Source organism: Oncorhynchus tshawytscha, linkage group LG07 (assembly GCF_018296145.1).
Source record: "Oncorhynchus tshawytscha isolate Ot180627B linkage group LG07, Otsh_v2.0, whole genome shotgun sequence".
Classification (NCBI taxonomy): Eukaryota; Metazoa; Chordata; class Actinopteri; order Salmoniformes; family Salmonidae; genus Oncorhynchus; species Oncorhynchus tshawytscha.
In genome coordinates, this window is record NC_056435.1 from 71,097,092 (window position 1) to 71,111,758 (window position 14,667).

General features: G+C 43.1%; 1 protein-coding gene across 1 annotated transcript; it reads right to left on the reverse strand.

Moving 5' to 3' along the window:
• Positions 1-1,411: 1,411 nt before the first annotated feature.
• On the reverse strand, positions 1,412-13,444 carry ube2j2 (ubiquitin-conjugating enzyme E2, J2 (UBC6 homolog, yeast)). The gene is made up of 7 exons (XM_042324877.1): positions 13,253-13,444; positions 12,065-12,212; positions 11,561-11,601; positions 11,085-11,187; positions 10,278-10,416; positions 4,650-4,730; positions 1,412-3,108 (listed from the first exon to the last, which is right to left on the reverse strand). The coding sequence occupies exons 2-7, from the start codon at positions 12,193-12,195 to the stop codon at positions 2,824-2,826; spliced, it is 780 nt and encodes a 259-aa protein (XP_042180811.1). The 5' UTR covers positions 12,196-12,212; positions 13,253-13,444; the 3' UTR covers positions 1,412-2,823.
• Between the last annotated feature and the right edge of the window lie 1,223 nt (positions 13,445-14,667).

Below are 14,667 nucleotides of genomic sequence, written 5' to 3' on the forward strand. Positions count from 1 at the left end.
TCATTGGGGCCTATACAGACTGTCGTCTCCTCATTGGGGCCTATACAGACTGTCGTCTCCTCATTGGGGCCTATATAGACTGTTGTCTCCTCATTGGGGCCTATACAGACTGTTGTCTCCTCATTGGGGCCTATATAGACTGTTGCCTATATAGACTGTTGTCTCCTCATTGGGGCCTATATAGAAGGTTGTCTCCTCATTGGGGCCTATACAGACTGTTGTCTCCTCATTGGGGCCTATACAGACTGTTGTCTCCTCATTGGGGCCTATACAGACTGTTGTCTCCTCATTGGGGCCTATACAGACTGTTGTCTCCTCATTAGGGCCTATACAGACTGTCATCTCCTCATTGGGGCCTATACAGACGGTTGTCTCCTCATTGGGGACTATATAGAGCGCTGTGTTGTTAAAAAAAATGGTCAGCTAAGCACGTTGGAGATCCCCGTCTCAGCGCAACATGGGAGATTGACAGCGCTGGACTTAACTGCCTTGGCTCACGGGTTGGGTTGACTGACAACAAAACACCAGCCGAGAGACGAGTCAACTCATATCTCCTACCCCATTTCCTATTTAGTGCTCTAGTCAGATGCAGTCTGTCTTTTTGATGTCCTTTGTCATGGTTTAAAGACAAGCCTAATGACCAATGCAATGACCCACAGCACGTATTGAAACTCACCCAAACATAAACAGATATCAGCTATACCAAACACACAGGTAGGTTGACATGGTATTTTAAGATGGGGAATTTAGCTATACTGAAAAAAAGAACATGCAACAATTTCACTAAGTTACAGTTCATATAAAGGAAATCAGTCAAATTTAAATAAATTCATTAGGCCCTAATCTATGGATTTCACTTAACTTGGCAGGGGCGCAGCCATGGGTGGGCATAGGCCCACCCCACTTGGGGAGTCAGGCCCAGCCAACCAGAATGAGTTTTTCCCCACAAAAGGGCTTTATTACAGACAGAAATACTCTGTTTCATCAGCGATCTGGGTGGCTGGTCTCAGACGACGTGGAGATCCCGGGCTGGCGTTGTTACACACGGTCTGTGGTTGTGAGGCCGGTTGGACGTACTGCCCCCCCCAAAAAAAAACAACATTGAGGCGGCTTATGGTAGAGAATTGAACATTCAATTCTCTGGCAGGAACTCTGGTGGAGATTCCTGTAGTCAGCATGCCAATTGCACACTCCCTTAAAACTCCAGACATCTGTGGCATTGCTTTGTGTGACAAAACTGCACATTTTAGAGAGTGGCCTTCTATTGCCCCCAGCACAAGGTGAACCTGTGGAATGATCATGCTGTTTAATCAGCTTCCTGATATGCCACTTGGCAAAAGGAGAAACGCTCACTAACAAGGATGTAAACACATTTGTGCCCAACATTTTTGAGAAACACTTGTACATACAGAACCGGTCTGGCATCTTTTATGGAACCAAGCCTTTACATGTAGAGTTCTTTTTTGCTTCAGTAGAATTAAAATGTATATAGGCAGAATCAACTGCCTTGAGATAACTGTTTAAATAGGTTACTATTTATAACCTAATTATTCCACTACTGTAGTTAACCTATCCACCATGTCCATACTTCTCTTTTCAAAATGTTTGAGTGGGTCAGTAGCATTGTAAAGACACAGACAGACAGACAACATGCTCTAAAGCCAGCTAAGCGGTTCAGTTCCCTGGGTCTTCCCTTCTTATGTGACTTATGCAATTTCAACCAACTTCCTCATTATCCTTACAACACCACTCTTATTCCAACGAATACCCCCATAAAAAGGACAGCATTGTCAGTGATTAAAACGGGCCAGACCTGCGAGTCGTGTATCTGGTTTAAACCAGACCGGATGATAAATGAAGCGTGACAGTGGTATTATGAACGCATTCTGAAGAAGACACCCAGAGGGGGGGGTCAGCCATTTTGGGAAAAAGCCACAACAGACAGACTGACTGAGCCGGTGTCCCAAATGGCACCCTATCCCCTATATAGTGCAGTACTTTAGACCAGAGCCCTATAGGTCCTGGTCAAAAGTAGTGCACTACAAAGGGAATAGGGGGCCATTTGGGACACATATCTACCTTGTTGTATTTGCTAAACACACACAGTGACAACTAATTTAGGACCCAAAAACCTGGGGGGGGGGTTTGAATAAAACAGGTTCTCTTGTTGTGATGAGCTTACTTAAAAGCCAGGGATTCATTGACAGACTCCTTCCTGTGTGTTTCTCAGGACACCTGGGGGGGTGGAGTCTGTCTTACCTGTCTAAGGTGACACAGGACAGAAGGGCAACACTTACCCAAGTGAGTCTGAACCTTGTTTCCCAGGCAACAGAGGGCTATCTATCCCCACTTAAGACATACTTTGTGGAACTGGAACAGGCAGAATGAAAACATGGTTCCAAAATCCACATGATTTTTTTTCTTTTCTTTTTTTCTTATTTTTGTTTTACAGGGACCCACCAATATGGCGGCACAATAGATTGAAAATGTATCTAGCACACAGAACACTAACAATACAGTGGCTTCAGAGTAAAATGGGCAGAGAAGAACAATCACTTGAAAATGTTCTGAGCCAGCAGTCAACCCATGAGCCAAGCACTTCTTCTACCACCTGGTATTAGGTCATAACCACCGAAAGCACAGAGTGGATCAACAACCGTGATCCCAACCAACCCTGTCCCAGTAACCACTAACCCCCCCCCCACCCACCCACCTGCTTCTTCATCCCTCCTTCAGGGGGGTGGCTCAGAATTTCTATCAATAATGTGTTTAAATCATACAATAGTCCTGTAGCTGACCCTCTGCTCTCCTTCATCTCTCCTCTCACTCCTGGGCGATGCTCCGCAGCACGTACTTCACCGTGTAGGCAAACGCCGCGAACCCTACAATCACAAACAGGTTGGCCAAGGCGCCGCCCAGCAGTCCGTGGTTCCGATTGGCCTGCTGGAGGCCGGGGGCGGGGTTAGCGGGGCCCAGAGGGCCGTGGCCTCCGTTGAGGGCGGGGATTCCGTAGTTGCCGTGTTGAGGGTCGCCGTCAGGAACCACGTCGGGGAGGGGGAGGGGACGGGCACTCAATTCCTCCTGGGCCTTCTGTTTCTGCTTTATCTCCTGGAGAGAGAGAGACAGAGAGAGAGCGAGAGAGAGACAGACAGAGCGAGAGAGACAGAGCGAGAGAGAGACAGACAGAGACAGAGAGAGAGAGACAGAGCGACAGAGAGAGAGAGACAGAGCGAGAGAGAGACAGAGCGAGAGAGACAGAGCGAGAGAGACAGAGAGCGAGAGAGAGACAGAGAGCGAGAGAGAGACAGAGAGCGAGGGAGAGAGACAGAGAGAGAGGGACGGAGAGACAGAGAGAGAGGGACGGAGAGACAGAGAGAGAGGGACGGAGAGACAGAGAGAGAGGGACGGAGAGACGGAGAGAGAGAGAGGGACGGAGAGACAGAGAGAGAGAGGACGGAGAGACAGAGAGAGAGAGGGACGGAGAGACAGAGAGAGAGGGACGGAGAGACAGAGAGAGAGGGACGGAGAGACAGAGAGAGAGGGACGGAGAGACAGAGAGAGAGGGAGAGAGACAGAGAGAGAGAGAGGAGGAGAGACGGAGAGAGACAGAGAGAGAGAGGGACGGAGAGACAGAGAGAGAGGGACGGAGAGACAGAGAGAGAGGGACGGAGAGACAGAGAGAGAGGGACGGAGAGACAGAGAGAGAGGGACGGAGAGACAGAGAGACAGAGAGAGAGGGACGGAGAGACAGAGAGAGAGGGAGAGAGAGAGAGAGGGACGGAGAGACAGAGAGAGAGGGACGGAGAGACAGAGACGACAGATGGATCAGGGATGATGGATGGAAAAGAGCCAGTAGGTCAGGGAGAGACAAAGTGGAAAAGGATGAAAGCCTGCAGTCAAAATAAGCCAGTAATAGAATCCGCTCAGTGGATGAAATTGTGATCTCGTGTCGGGTTTCCCCACAGTGAATCAGCTGTAGAGCTAGCAGCAAAAACCAGAACGTGTACCCAGGGGGGCCCGAGGTTCAGAAATACTGCTCTAGTATATGCTGCTTAGTCATAGTTATGGTATCAGTCTTTTCTGTATTATCCGTCTTTAGTGTATTGTCATAGTATTATCCGTCTTTAGTGTATTGTCATAGTGGTATAAGTCTTTAGTGTATTGTCATAGTATTATCCGTCTTTAGTGTATTGTCATAGTATTATCCGTCTTTAGTGTATTGTCATAGTATTATCCGTCTTTAGTGTATTGTCATAGTATTATCCGTCTTTAGTGTATTGTCATAGTATTATCCGTCTTTAGTGTATTGTCATAGTATTATCCGTCTTTAGTGTATTGTCATAGTATTATCCGTCTTTAGTGTATTGTCATAGTATTATCCGTCTTTAGTGTATTGTCATAGTATTATCCGTCTTTAGTGTATTGTCATAGTATTATCAGTCTTTAGTGTATTGTCATAGTCGTATAAGTCTTTAGTTTTTCATTGTTATGATTTCCGTCTTTAGTAAATGATTTCCGTCTTTAGTAAATGATTTCCGTCTTTAGTAAATGATTTCCGTCTTTAGTAAATGATTTCCGTCTTTAGTAAATGATTTCCGTCTTTAGTAAATGATTTCCGTCTTTAGTAAATGATTTCCATGCAGACTCACATCAACGGCATCAGGAAACAATTCACAGAAAACCTTCTCCTTTAGGTTGAAAGCCAAGCTCTGGGCTGACAGCTGTCGTTTCTGGAGGAAAATAAACAAAAACAAGAAATAACCAAAAGAGCCAACAATTTGAATTACATTTACATCTTATCCAAAGTGACTTAAAAGTTAGAACATTCATCTTAAAGGGATAGCTCGGGATTTTGTCAGAACATTCATCTTAAAGGGATAGCTCGGGATTTTGTCAGAACATTCATCTTAAAGGGATAGCTCGGGATTTTGTCAGAACATTCATCTTAAAGGGATAGCTCGGGATTTTGTCAGAACATTCATCTTAAAGGGATAGCTCGGGATTTTGTCAGAACATTCATCTTAAAGGGATAGCTCGGGATTTTGTCAGAACATTCACCTTAAAGGGATAGCTCGGGATTTTGTCAGAACATTCACCTTAAAGGGATAGCTCGGGATTTTGGTAAGTAATTGATATACTTCTCTCCAGAGGTGAATGAACTCATGGATACAATTTTTATTTGTCTCCCGTGTCCAGGATTAAGGAAATTCAGTGTAGTTTCACAAGCCAATGCTAACTGGCGTTATCGCAATGAGTGTTAGTCTACAGGAACAGCTATACATAAAGTATTCAGACCCATTGAATTTCTCCATATTTTGTTAAGTTACAGCCTTATTCTAAAATGGATTAAATATAAATCCTGAATCAATCTAAACAAAATACCCCATAATGGAAAAGCGAAAACAGGTTTTTGTAATGTTTTAACATTTATTAAAAATAACTGAAATACCTTATTTACATAAGCATTCAGAACCTTTGCTATGAGACTTCGAAATTGAGCTCAGGTGCATCCTGTTTCCATTGATCATCCTTGAGAGGTTTCTACAACTTGACTAGAGTCCACTTATGGTAAATCCAATTGATATGACATGATTTGGAAAGGCACACACCCGTCTATATAAGGTCCCACAGTTGACAGTGCATGTCAGAGCAGAAACCAAGCCATGAGGCCGAAGGAATTGTCCGTAGAGCCCCGAGACAGGATTGTGTCGAGGCACAGATCTGGTGAAGGGTAACAAAAAATGTCTGCAGCATTGAAGGTTCAAGAACACAGTGGCCTCCATCATTCTGAAATGGAAGAAGTTTGGAACCACCAAGACTCTTCCTAGAGCTGGCCGCCCGGCCAAACTGAGCAATCGGGAGAGAAGGGCCTTGGTCAGGGAGGTGAACAAGAACCCGATGGTCACTCTGACAGAGTTCCTCTATGGAGATGGGAGAACCTTCCAGAACGACCACCATGTCTGCAACACTCCACCAATCAGGCCTTCAGTGGGCAGGCAAAAGCCACTCAGTAAAAGGCATGATTCTCTGGTCTGATGAACCAAGACTGAACTCTTTGGCCTGAAACCTGCGTCAGGGACTGGGATATGAGTCAAAGTACAGAGTGATCCTTGATGAAAACCTGCTCCAGAGCACTCAGGACCTCAGACTGGGGCGAAGATTCACCTTCCAACAGGAGAACGACCCTAAGCACACAGCCAAGACAACGCAGGAGTGGCTTTGGGACTAGTCTCTGAATGTCCTTGAGTGGCCCAGCCAGAGTTCGGACTTGAACTCAATCGAAAATCTATGGGGAACCTGAAAATAGCTGTGCAGCGACGCTCCCCATCCAACCTGACAGAGCTTGAGAGGATCTGCAGAGAAGAATGGGAGAAACTCCCCAAATACAGGTGTGCCAAGCTTGTAGCAACATACCCAAGAACACTCCAGACTGTAATCACTGCCAAAGGTGCTTCAACAAAGTACTGAGTAAAGGGTCTGAATACTTATGTAAATGTGATATGTTTCTAATATTCAATACATTTGCAAAAATGTATAAAAACATGTTTTTGGTTGGTCATCATGTGTGTAGATTGATAAGGGGTTTTATTTTATTTTAGAATAAAGCTGCAACATAACAAAATGCAGAAAAAGTCAAAGGGTCTGAATGCACGTTAATAGTGAATACAGTTTGTGTGTCTTAATAGATCACACACACAGTACCAGTCAAAAGTTTGGACACACCTGCTCCTTCAAGGTTTATTTTGACCATTTTCTACATTGTAGAATAATAGTGAAGACATCAACACTATGAAATAACACATATGGAATCATGTAGTAACCAACAAAGTAAATAGATATTAGATTATTCAAAGTAGCCACCATTTGCCTCGATGACAGCTTTGCACTCTTGGCATTTTCTCAACCAGTTTCACTTAGAATGCTTTTCCAACAGTCTTGAAGGAGTTCCCACATATGCTGAGCACTTGTTGGCTGCTTTCCTTCACTCTGCGGTCCAACTCATCCCAAATCATCTCAATTGGGTTGAGGTCGGGTGATTGTGGAGGCCAGGTCATCTGATGCAGCACTCCATCACTCTCCTTCTTGGTCAAATAGCCCTTACACAGCCTGGAGGTGTGTTGGGTCATTGTGCTGTTGAAAAACAAATGATAGTCCCACTAAGCACAAACCAGATGGGATGGCGTATCGCTGCAGAATGCTGTGGTAGCCATGCTGGTTAAGTGTGCCTTGAATTCTAAATAAATCACAGTGTCACCAGTAAAGCACCATCACACCTCCTCCTCCATGCTTCACGGTGGGAACCACACATGCGGAGATCATCCGTTCACCTACTCTGCGTCTCAAAGACACGGCGGTTGGAACCAAAAATCTCAAATTGGGACGCATCAGACCAAAGACAGATTTCCACCGGTCTAATGTCCATTGCTTGTTTCTTGGCCCAAGCAAGTCTCTTCTTATTAGTATCCTTTAGTAGTGGTTTCTTTACAACAATTAGGCCATGAAGGCCTGATTCACACAGTCTCCTCTGAACAGTTGACGTTGAGATGTGTTACTTGAACTCTGTGAAGCATTTATTTGGGCTGCAATTTCTGAGGCTGGTAACTCTAATGAACTTATCCTCTGCAGCAAAGATAACTCTGGGTCTTCCTTTCCTGTGGGGTTCTGGAAAAGTTCCGTATTGTATGAACAACATGTGTTAAATTAATGATGGACAAGAACACACAAAGATGTCAAGGGAAAGGGTGGCTACTTTGAAGAACCTCAAAAATATTTTGATTTGTTGAACACTTTTTTTTGGTTACTACATGATTCCGTGTGTTATTTTATAGTTTTGATGTCTTCACTATTATTCTACAATGTATAAAACAGAACAAATAAAGACAACACACACACAATATTTTGTATTTCTTTAGAATTTTTCGGAATGCCGGCAATGATTTAGCAGTGGAGGGAAATTAAAACCTAGGAGGAGGAAGAAGAATCGTTCAGACTGGCTGAGAGTTTCTGACTGACATCCAGTCCCTGTCAGGGTGTAGTAGTAGCTAGGGGCTTATTTCAGACAGTCACTGTCAGGGTGTTGTTGTAGTAGCAGCAGCTAGGGGCTTATTTCAGACAGTCCCTGTCAGGGTGTAGTAGTAGCTAGGGGCTTATTTTGGACAGTCCCTGTCAGGGTGTAGTAGTAGCTAGGGGCTTATTTCAGACAGTCCCTGTCAGGGGTGTAGTAGTAGCTAGGGGCTCATTTCAGACAGTCCCTGTCAGGGGTGTAGTAGCAGCTAGGGGCTTATTTCAGACAGTCCCTGTCAGGGTGTTTTGTAGTAGCAGCAGCTAGGGGCTTATTTCAGACAGTCCCTGTCAGGGTGTAGTAGTAGTAGCAGCAGCTAGGGGCTCATTTCAGACAGTCCCTGTCAGGGTGTACTAGTAGTAGCTAGGGGTTATTTCAGACAGTCCCCGTCAGGGTGTACTAGTAGTAGCTAGGGGCTTATTTCAGACAGTCCCTGTCAGGGTGTAGTAATAGTAGCTAGGGGCTTATTTCAGACAGTCCCTGTCAGGGTGTACTAGTAGTAGCTAGGGGCTTATTTCAGACAGTCCCTGTCAGGGTGTAGTAATAGTAGCTAGGGGCTTATTTCAGACAGTCCCTGTCAGGGTGTAGTAGTAGCCAGGGGCTTATTTCAGACAGTCCCTGTCAGGGTGTAGTAGTAGTAGTAGCTAGGGGCTTATTTCAGACAGTCCCTGTCAGGGTGTAGTAGTAGCTAGGGGCTTATTTCAGACAGTCCCTGTCAGGGTGTAGTAGTAGTAGTAGCTAGGGGCTTATTTCAGACAGTCCCTGTCAGGGTGTAGTAATAGTAGCTAGGGGCTTATTTCAGACAGTCCCTGTCAGGGTGTACTAGTAGTAGCTAGGGGCTTATTTCAGACAGTCCCTGTCAGGGTGTAGTAGTAGCTAGGGGCTTATTTCAGACAGTCCCTGTCAGGGTGTAGTAGTAGTAGCTAGGGGCTTATTTCAGACAGTCCCTGTCAGGGTGTAGTAGTAGCTAGGGGCTTATTTCAGACAGTCCCTGTCAGGGTGTAGTAGTAGCTAGGGGCTTATTTCAGACAGTCCCTGTCAGGGTGTAGTAGTAGCTAGGGGCTTATTTCAGACAGTCCCTGTCAGGGTGTAGCAGTAGTAGTAGCTAGGGGCTTATTTCAGACAGTCCCTGTCAGGGTGTAGTAGTAGCTAGGGGCTTATTTCAGACAGTCCCTGTCAGGGTGTAGTAGTAGCTAGGGGCTTATTTCAGACAGTCCCTGTCAGGGTGTAGCAGTAGTAGTAGCTAGGGGCTTATGTCAGACAGTCCCTGTCAGGGTGTAGTAGTAGCTAGGGGCTTATTTCAGACAGTCCCTGTCAGGGTGTAGTAGTAGCTAGGGGCTTATTTCAGACAGTCCCTGTCAGGGTGTAGTAGTGGCTAGGGGCTTATTTCAGACAGTCCCTGTCAGGGTGTAGTAGTAGTAGTAGTAGCTAGGGGCTTATTTCAGACAGTCCCTGTCAGGGTGTAGCAGTAGTAGCTAGGGGCTTATTTCAGACAGTCCCTGTCAGGGTGTAGTAGTAGCTAGGGGCTTATTTCAGACAGTCCCTGTCAGGGTGTAGTAATAGTAGCTAGGGGCTTATCTCAGACAGTCCCTGTCAGGGTGTAGCAGTAGTAGCTAGGGGCTTATTTCAGACAGTCCCTGTCAGGGTGTAGCAGTAGTAGTGTCGCCCTTTGTAAAGCACATGTTTATATCATATTCGACATAGTGGGTTATGTCACATTTGACATGGGGGGTTATGTCACATTTGACATGGGTGATTATGTCACACACCGTTATGTCACATTTATGAACCCTTTATAAAACCATGACATATGGTTATAGATACTTTGTAACATGTTTATGTAGTGCTTACGAAGGCTTTATAAGCTGAATGTAATAAAGCTAATGGTCTAATATTAAAAAAGGGACAATCGTCCATTGCTACATCAAGTTTTTAAAAACCTTTTAAATGAATGATATATAACCATTGATTGTTGAAGAATATAACTTTATACTGTAAAGGCTTTCATGAGCTTTTAGTTCAACTGTTGTGCCCCATCAGAACCCAAATAGAAGCTGGTTTTTAACTCCATTGTTTGTAAACAATAGAATTGTATTACACCATGGTTCCAAATCCTTTTGATCTCAAGGATGGATCCCTTGTATCCATAGCCCCTGTCTAATCAACTGATACAACACACACAGAATAATAAATGACATTGTCAATATGAACTCACAGTGTAGTCAGAGGTCTCGATGCTGCCCAGAGTAGGGCCTTTCTCCACCATGAAGCTGAGCAGACCCGTCAGGATGGTGGAGACGGACCAGGCTGGGTTCCACGTGTCCGGGTGGAAATCAGTGATGGACAGGCATAACCTGGGGGGGAAGAGATACAGCGTGACACACTCAGGAAAAAAAGACAGCATGAAAAACAGATGCAATGATTTAACAGAAAATACTGTAGTTCCATAGTTTAAACACTGAGATTAAATGACATCCATTTAGGATATGTACTGAAGATTGTACTTAATTGTGTTAGTAGGGTTGGGGTCAATTCAATTTCAATTCAGGATGTACACTGAAATTCCTATTTTAATTAATAAATATGGAATTTTGGTTTATTTTCTGAATTTCCTGGAATTGACCCCAACCCTGGTCATTGGTTCAATAACATCTTCTGGGTAATTCAATCAAATGTAGTTTTTAAAAGCCCTTTTTAGTTGTCACATGTGCTTTCCAGATACCCAGCCTAAAACCTCAGAGAGCAAGCAATTCAGAAGCACAGTGGCTAGAAAAAACCCTAGAAAAGCAGAAACCTAGAGAGGAACCTAGAGAGGAACCAGGGGGAAAAATCCCTAGAAAAGCAGGAACCTAGGAAGAAAACTAGAGAGGAACCAGGCTCTGGCAGGTTGCCAGTCATCTTCTGGCTGTAACGGGTATAGAGGAACCAGGCTCTGAGATAGAAAGACTCCCTAGATAAGGCAGAAACCTAGAGAGGAACCAGGGAAAAACTCCCTAGAATGTGATTTTAATTTGATTCTTACCGTGTGTTACACTTAAATCTCCCGTTAGGTGTGATCATGTAGATGCTGGGTGGTTTAAAGGGGAAGTCCCGAGGGAATATTAGTTTGCCATGATAATATCCCCCTGTGGAACAAAGAATCAAGACATTCAATAAATTCAATTACAATATACTGTAACAACAATATTGTCAATTTAGTCAGACACAGAATTTAAAAAAAGTCAATATAACACCAGTTAGTACGAGATCATTTAAAATCAGGGCTCTGCAAACCCGTTCCTGGAGAGATACCATCCTATAGGTTTTCACCTCAAACTTAATCTAGAGCACCCAATTCTAATAATTAGCTGGTTGAGGTGATGTATCAGGCTAGTTTACAACTGGGCTTGGAGCAAAAACCTACAGGAGCTTAGCTTTCCAGGAACTGTGTTGGAGAGCCTCAATTTAAAGTGATATTATTCAGAGTACTGTACTATATGTAAAAGTGCATTTATCTACCTTCGTATGGGGTTTTCTCAGGACCTCGAACAACATAGTGCCTGGAGAGAGGGGGGAAATCACATCATAGAAAACGCAATTGGTGAACAACTAAGAAAGCCAAATCAGTCATGGGTTAACAACAAGTGTACTATTTATTCATACTATAAAAGATCCTGTTCATTCATCACATTCTCTAAAGAGACCTCGGGTGCATCTAAATAGTCAGATTCACAGCAAGCAATCACCATCCTCCAGTATTTTCACCCATCCTGTTTTCATATCAGTGCAGATGAAGGAGAGAAAGAGAGAAGAGACCAGGCGAGGATTGAAAGGTATTGAGACTCAGCTCTTAAAAATCCTGGGCCCATATAAAAAAGCATCAGAGTAGGAGTTCTGATATAGGATCAGACCCCCCCCCCCTTCTAGATCATAATGAATAAGTCATGCACAGGGGGACCTGATCCTAGATCAGGACTCCTCCTCTGAGAGGCTCTATCGATATGTGAGAGCGAGAGCCTTCACCATTCGAGGATGTTGGATGGTAGGGGTTCAGCACAGATGTAAGGCACAGGGTCTTTCTTTATCCTGAGGTAGTCCTGCTTTAGTCTCTGGGTGGCTGTGGTCGGTGCCCTCTTATTCCCGTGGTTGTTCATCTACAGGCAGAGAGTTCCTTAGACAGACACCACACACACACAGTTCATTAGAAATTACAATACATCATTAATCATCTTTACAAGGATTAGATTAACAGTGTATTAAATCCGTTTTCCTTTGAGTCATGGATTTAAAAAATTAAAAAATTAATACTAGCTCACACCTCATCTTGAAGCAGGTGACTTGGGACCCAAATTATCATAAGAAGCAGGTATCAATGGGAATATTATGGATAATAAAAATCTGGCAACATATTGAATGCCAAGGATTATGTAAGGCTAAACAAATGTGACTTCTCCAATGTTGAGACACACACACACACACAGTGCAGGGCTGTAAACTACTTAATAGAATGACTGATACGAGTTAACAGGATTTGTTAGGTCGCCAACTAGCTTGATTGGCATAATCAGTACCTGAATTCTAAGTTACATGATATCGGATGATACTCATTGACATTTGTATGGTACTTAATGAACAACCGACACCAAGTAATGATCAACGAGACGAGCGAGTTTACGGTCTTACGTACCTGGAAATATCGCAATTTTTTTAGATAAATTAGCTAGCTAAGGAAATTACTAAGGAAAGTAAAACCAACCGAGAGGAGGGGGGATTTATTAATCCTATATGTAGCTAGCAGACACTTACTGTATCTCCATGGGTTGGTGGCTAACGTTAGCTCTGACTGAGTGCTGGTTAGGTAACCGGAAAACCGAAAAAAATAAATATATATATATATTTTTCCAGCGTCAAGGTTACGCGTGGTTCGCTAAAAACCTCCGATTATAAACAACTCATGTATTAAGCTATTAAAAACGTTGTGCTAGCTACTTAAATCAGCTGCTTGCCACGAACCTAGATAGCTAACTGGTCAATTCAAATCAAATGGACCGATAGGAAGAAACGGCTAGCTAGCAGCTAATGCTATCGCTGTAACTAGCTAGGCCGTTGCGTCGACATTATTAGCTAGCTAGCTAGCTAACGTTAGCCTCTAAACAAAACAACAACAACAACAAAAAACTAGACATAAATCATTCGATTAGAGAAATATACCTCTTTCTTCGTGAAAAGACTCGATGGTGAGTCGTCGTTTTTTTTTTTTTTTCTTCCACAAATCGTGATTACGGGCTACTAAAAAAACAAACACCGACGTTTTGGGACTAGTAGTAACGTTATCCTGCCAGCAGCACAAACAATGAACTTTTATTTTTATATATTTTTTTTCTTCTGTTGCACCGGTGACGTCTCAAATGAAATACTTCCGCTGACGTCGTCTTTCCGCTTCTGTGAAAGTTGGAAGGTGGGAGATTGTCAATTGTTTATAATCTAAATATACTGGTGTTCCCCTCATGTGCTTTCTCTATTGATTAATTGTTAGTAAATATATATATATACATACATACATAAATAAAAATAAATAAAAAAGGTGGCAGAGCCACGAGTTGTGTTGTGTCAGACCATGAGACATGTTTTGTGTCGCACTGCTTTGCTTTACTTGGCCAGGTCCAAGTTGTAAATGACAACTTGTTCTCGACTAGCCTACCTGGTTACATAAAGGTGAAATAAATAAATACAATTATTTAAAAAACTATTATGACCCCCCCGACTATGGAAAGATGATTCTCACGAACATGATGGTGTTCTCCGTTTTGTTTTATGGCCATGGGACTTTTCTGAAGTAGGTACATCCAATCTGCCAACCTCTGAACCATCTGGGCTACACACTCTGTGGAAAGGGGAGTCTCTCACGAACACTTACATGTCGGTTGTTTTGCTCTAGGATCCTCACGAGACTAGTATGAAGGTAGCCAGGTACCAGTTGAAAAAAATGAATGGAAGTATATATGGAGGTAGTTTAGTGCCTAAACAAGGGGTTAAATACATAAACAAAACAATAACATATTTCCTGATCTTTCTTTTATCTCTCAGATATAGAACAGACACTTCAGAACAAACTTCCTTTAGATTTTTGGGGGAACTATCTGTTTATCCATGTAAAAATGATCGATACATTTTTTAAAAGGTGTTTGCGATGATGTGATAAGGAGTTGTACCGCATCCGTTAAAAAAAAAAATCGATATACCCAGTTTAGCATGTCTTTGCAGGGGACTCTTATTTATATATATATATAACGTCATCGTGCTGCCAGCATATCCTGCTGCTAGGAGAACGGTAATCGCTTCGCCGCGTGTTTCACTATGTCTAATCTACAGTAGGGGGGAGTGATACACATGACCTCTGCACTTGTTGTTACAATGTTGTCACCACAGTTATAAACTCATTGTGCAATAGTTACATTGCAACAGTCATATAAAAATATAATTTATCCAAACAAATTTAATCATATTTGCAAAAACATTTACTTATAGTTTTACAATTTGATTAATACAAATAAACTATGTGCAATCCAAAGCAATGCGGGTAAAGTCTACAAATAGTCTATTTAGAGTTAATTTAACATCATTTT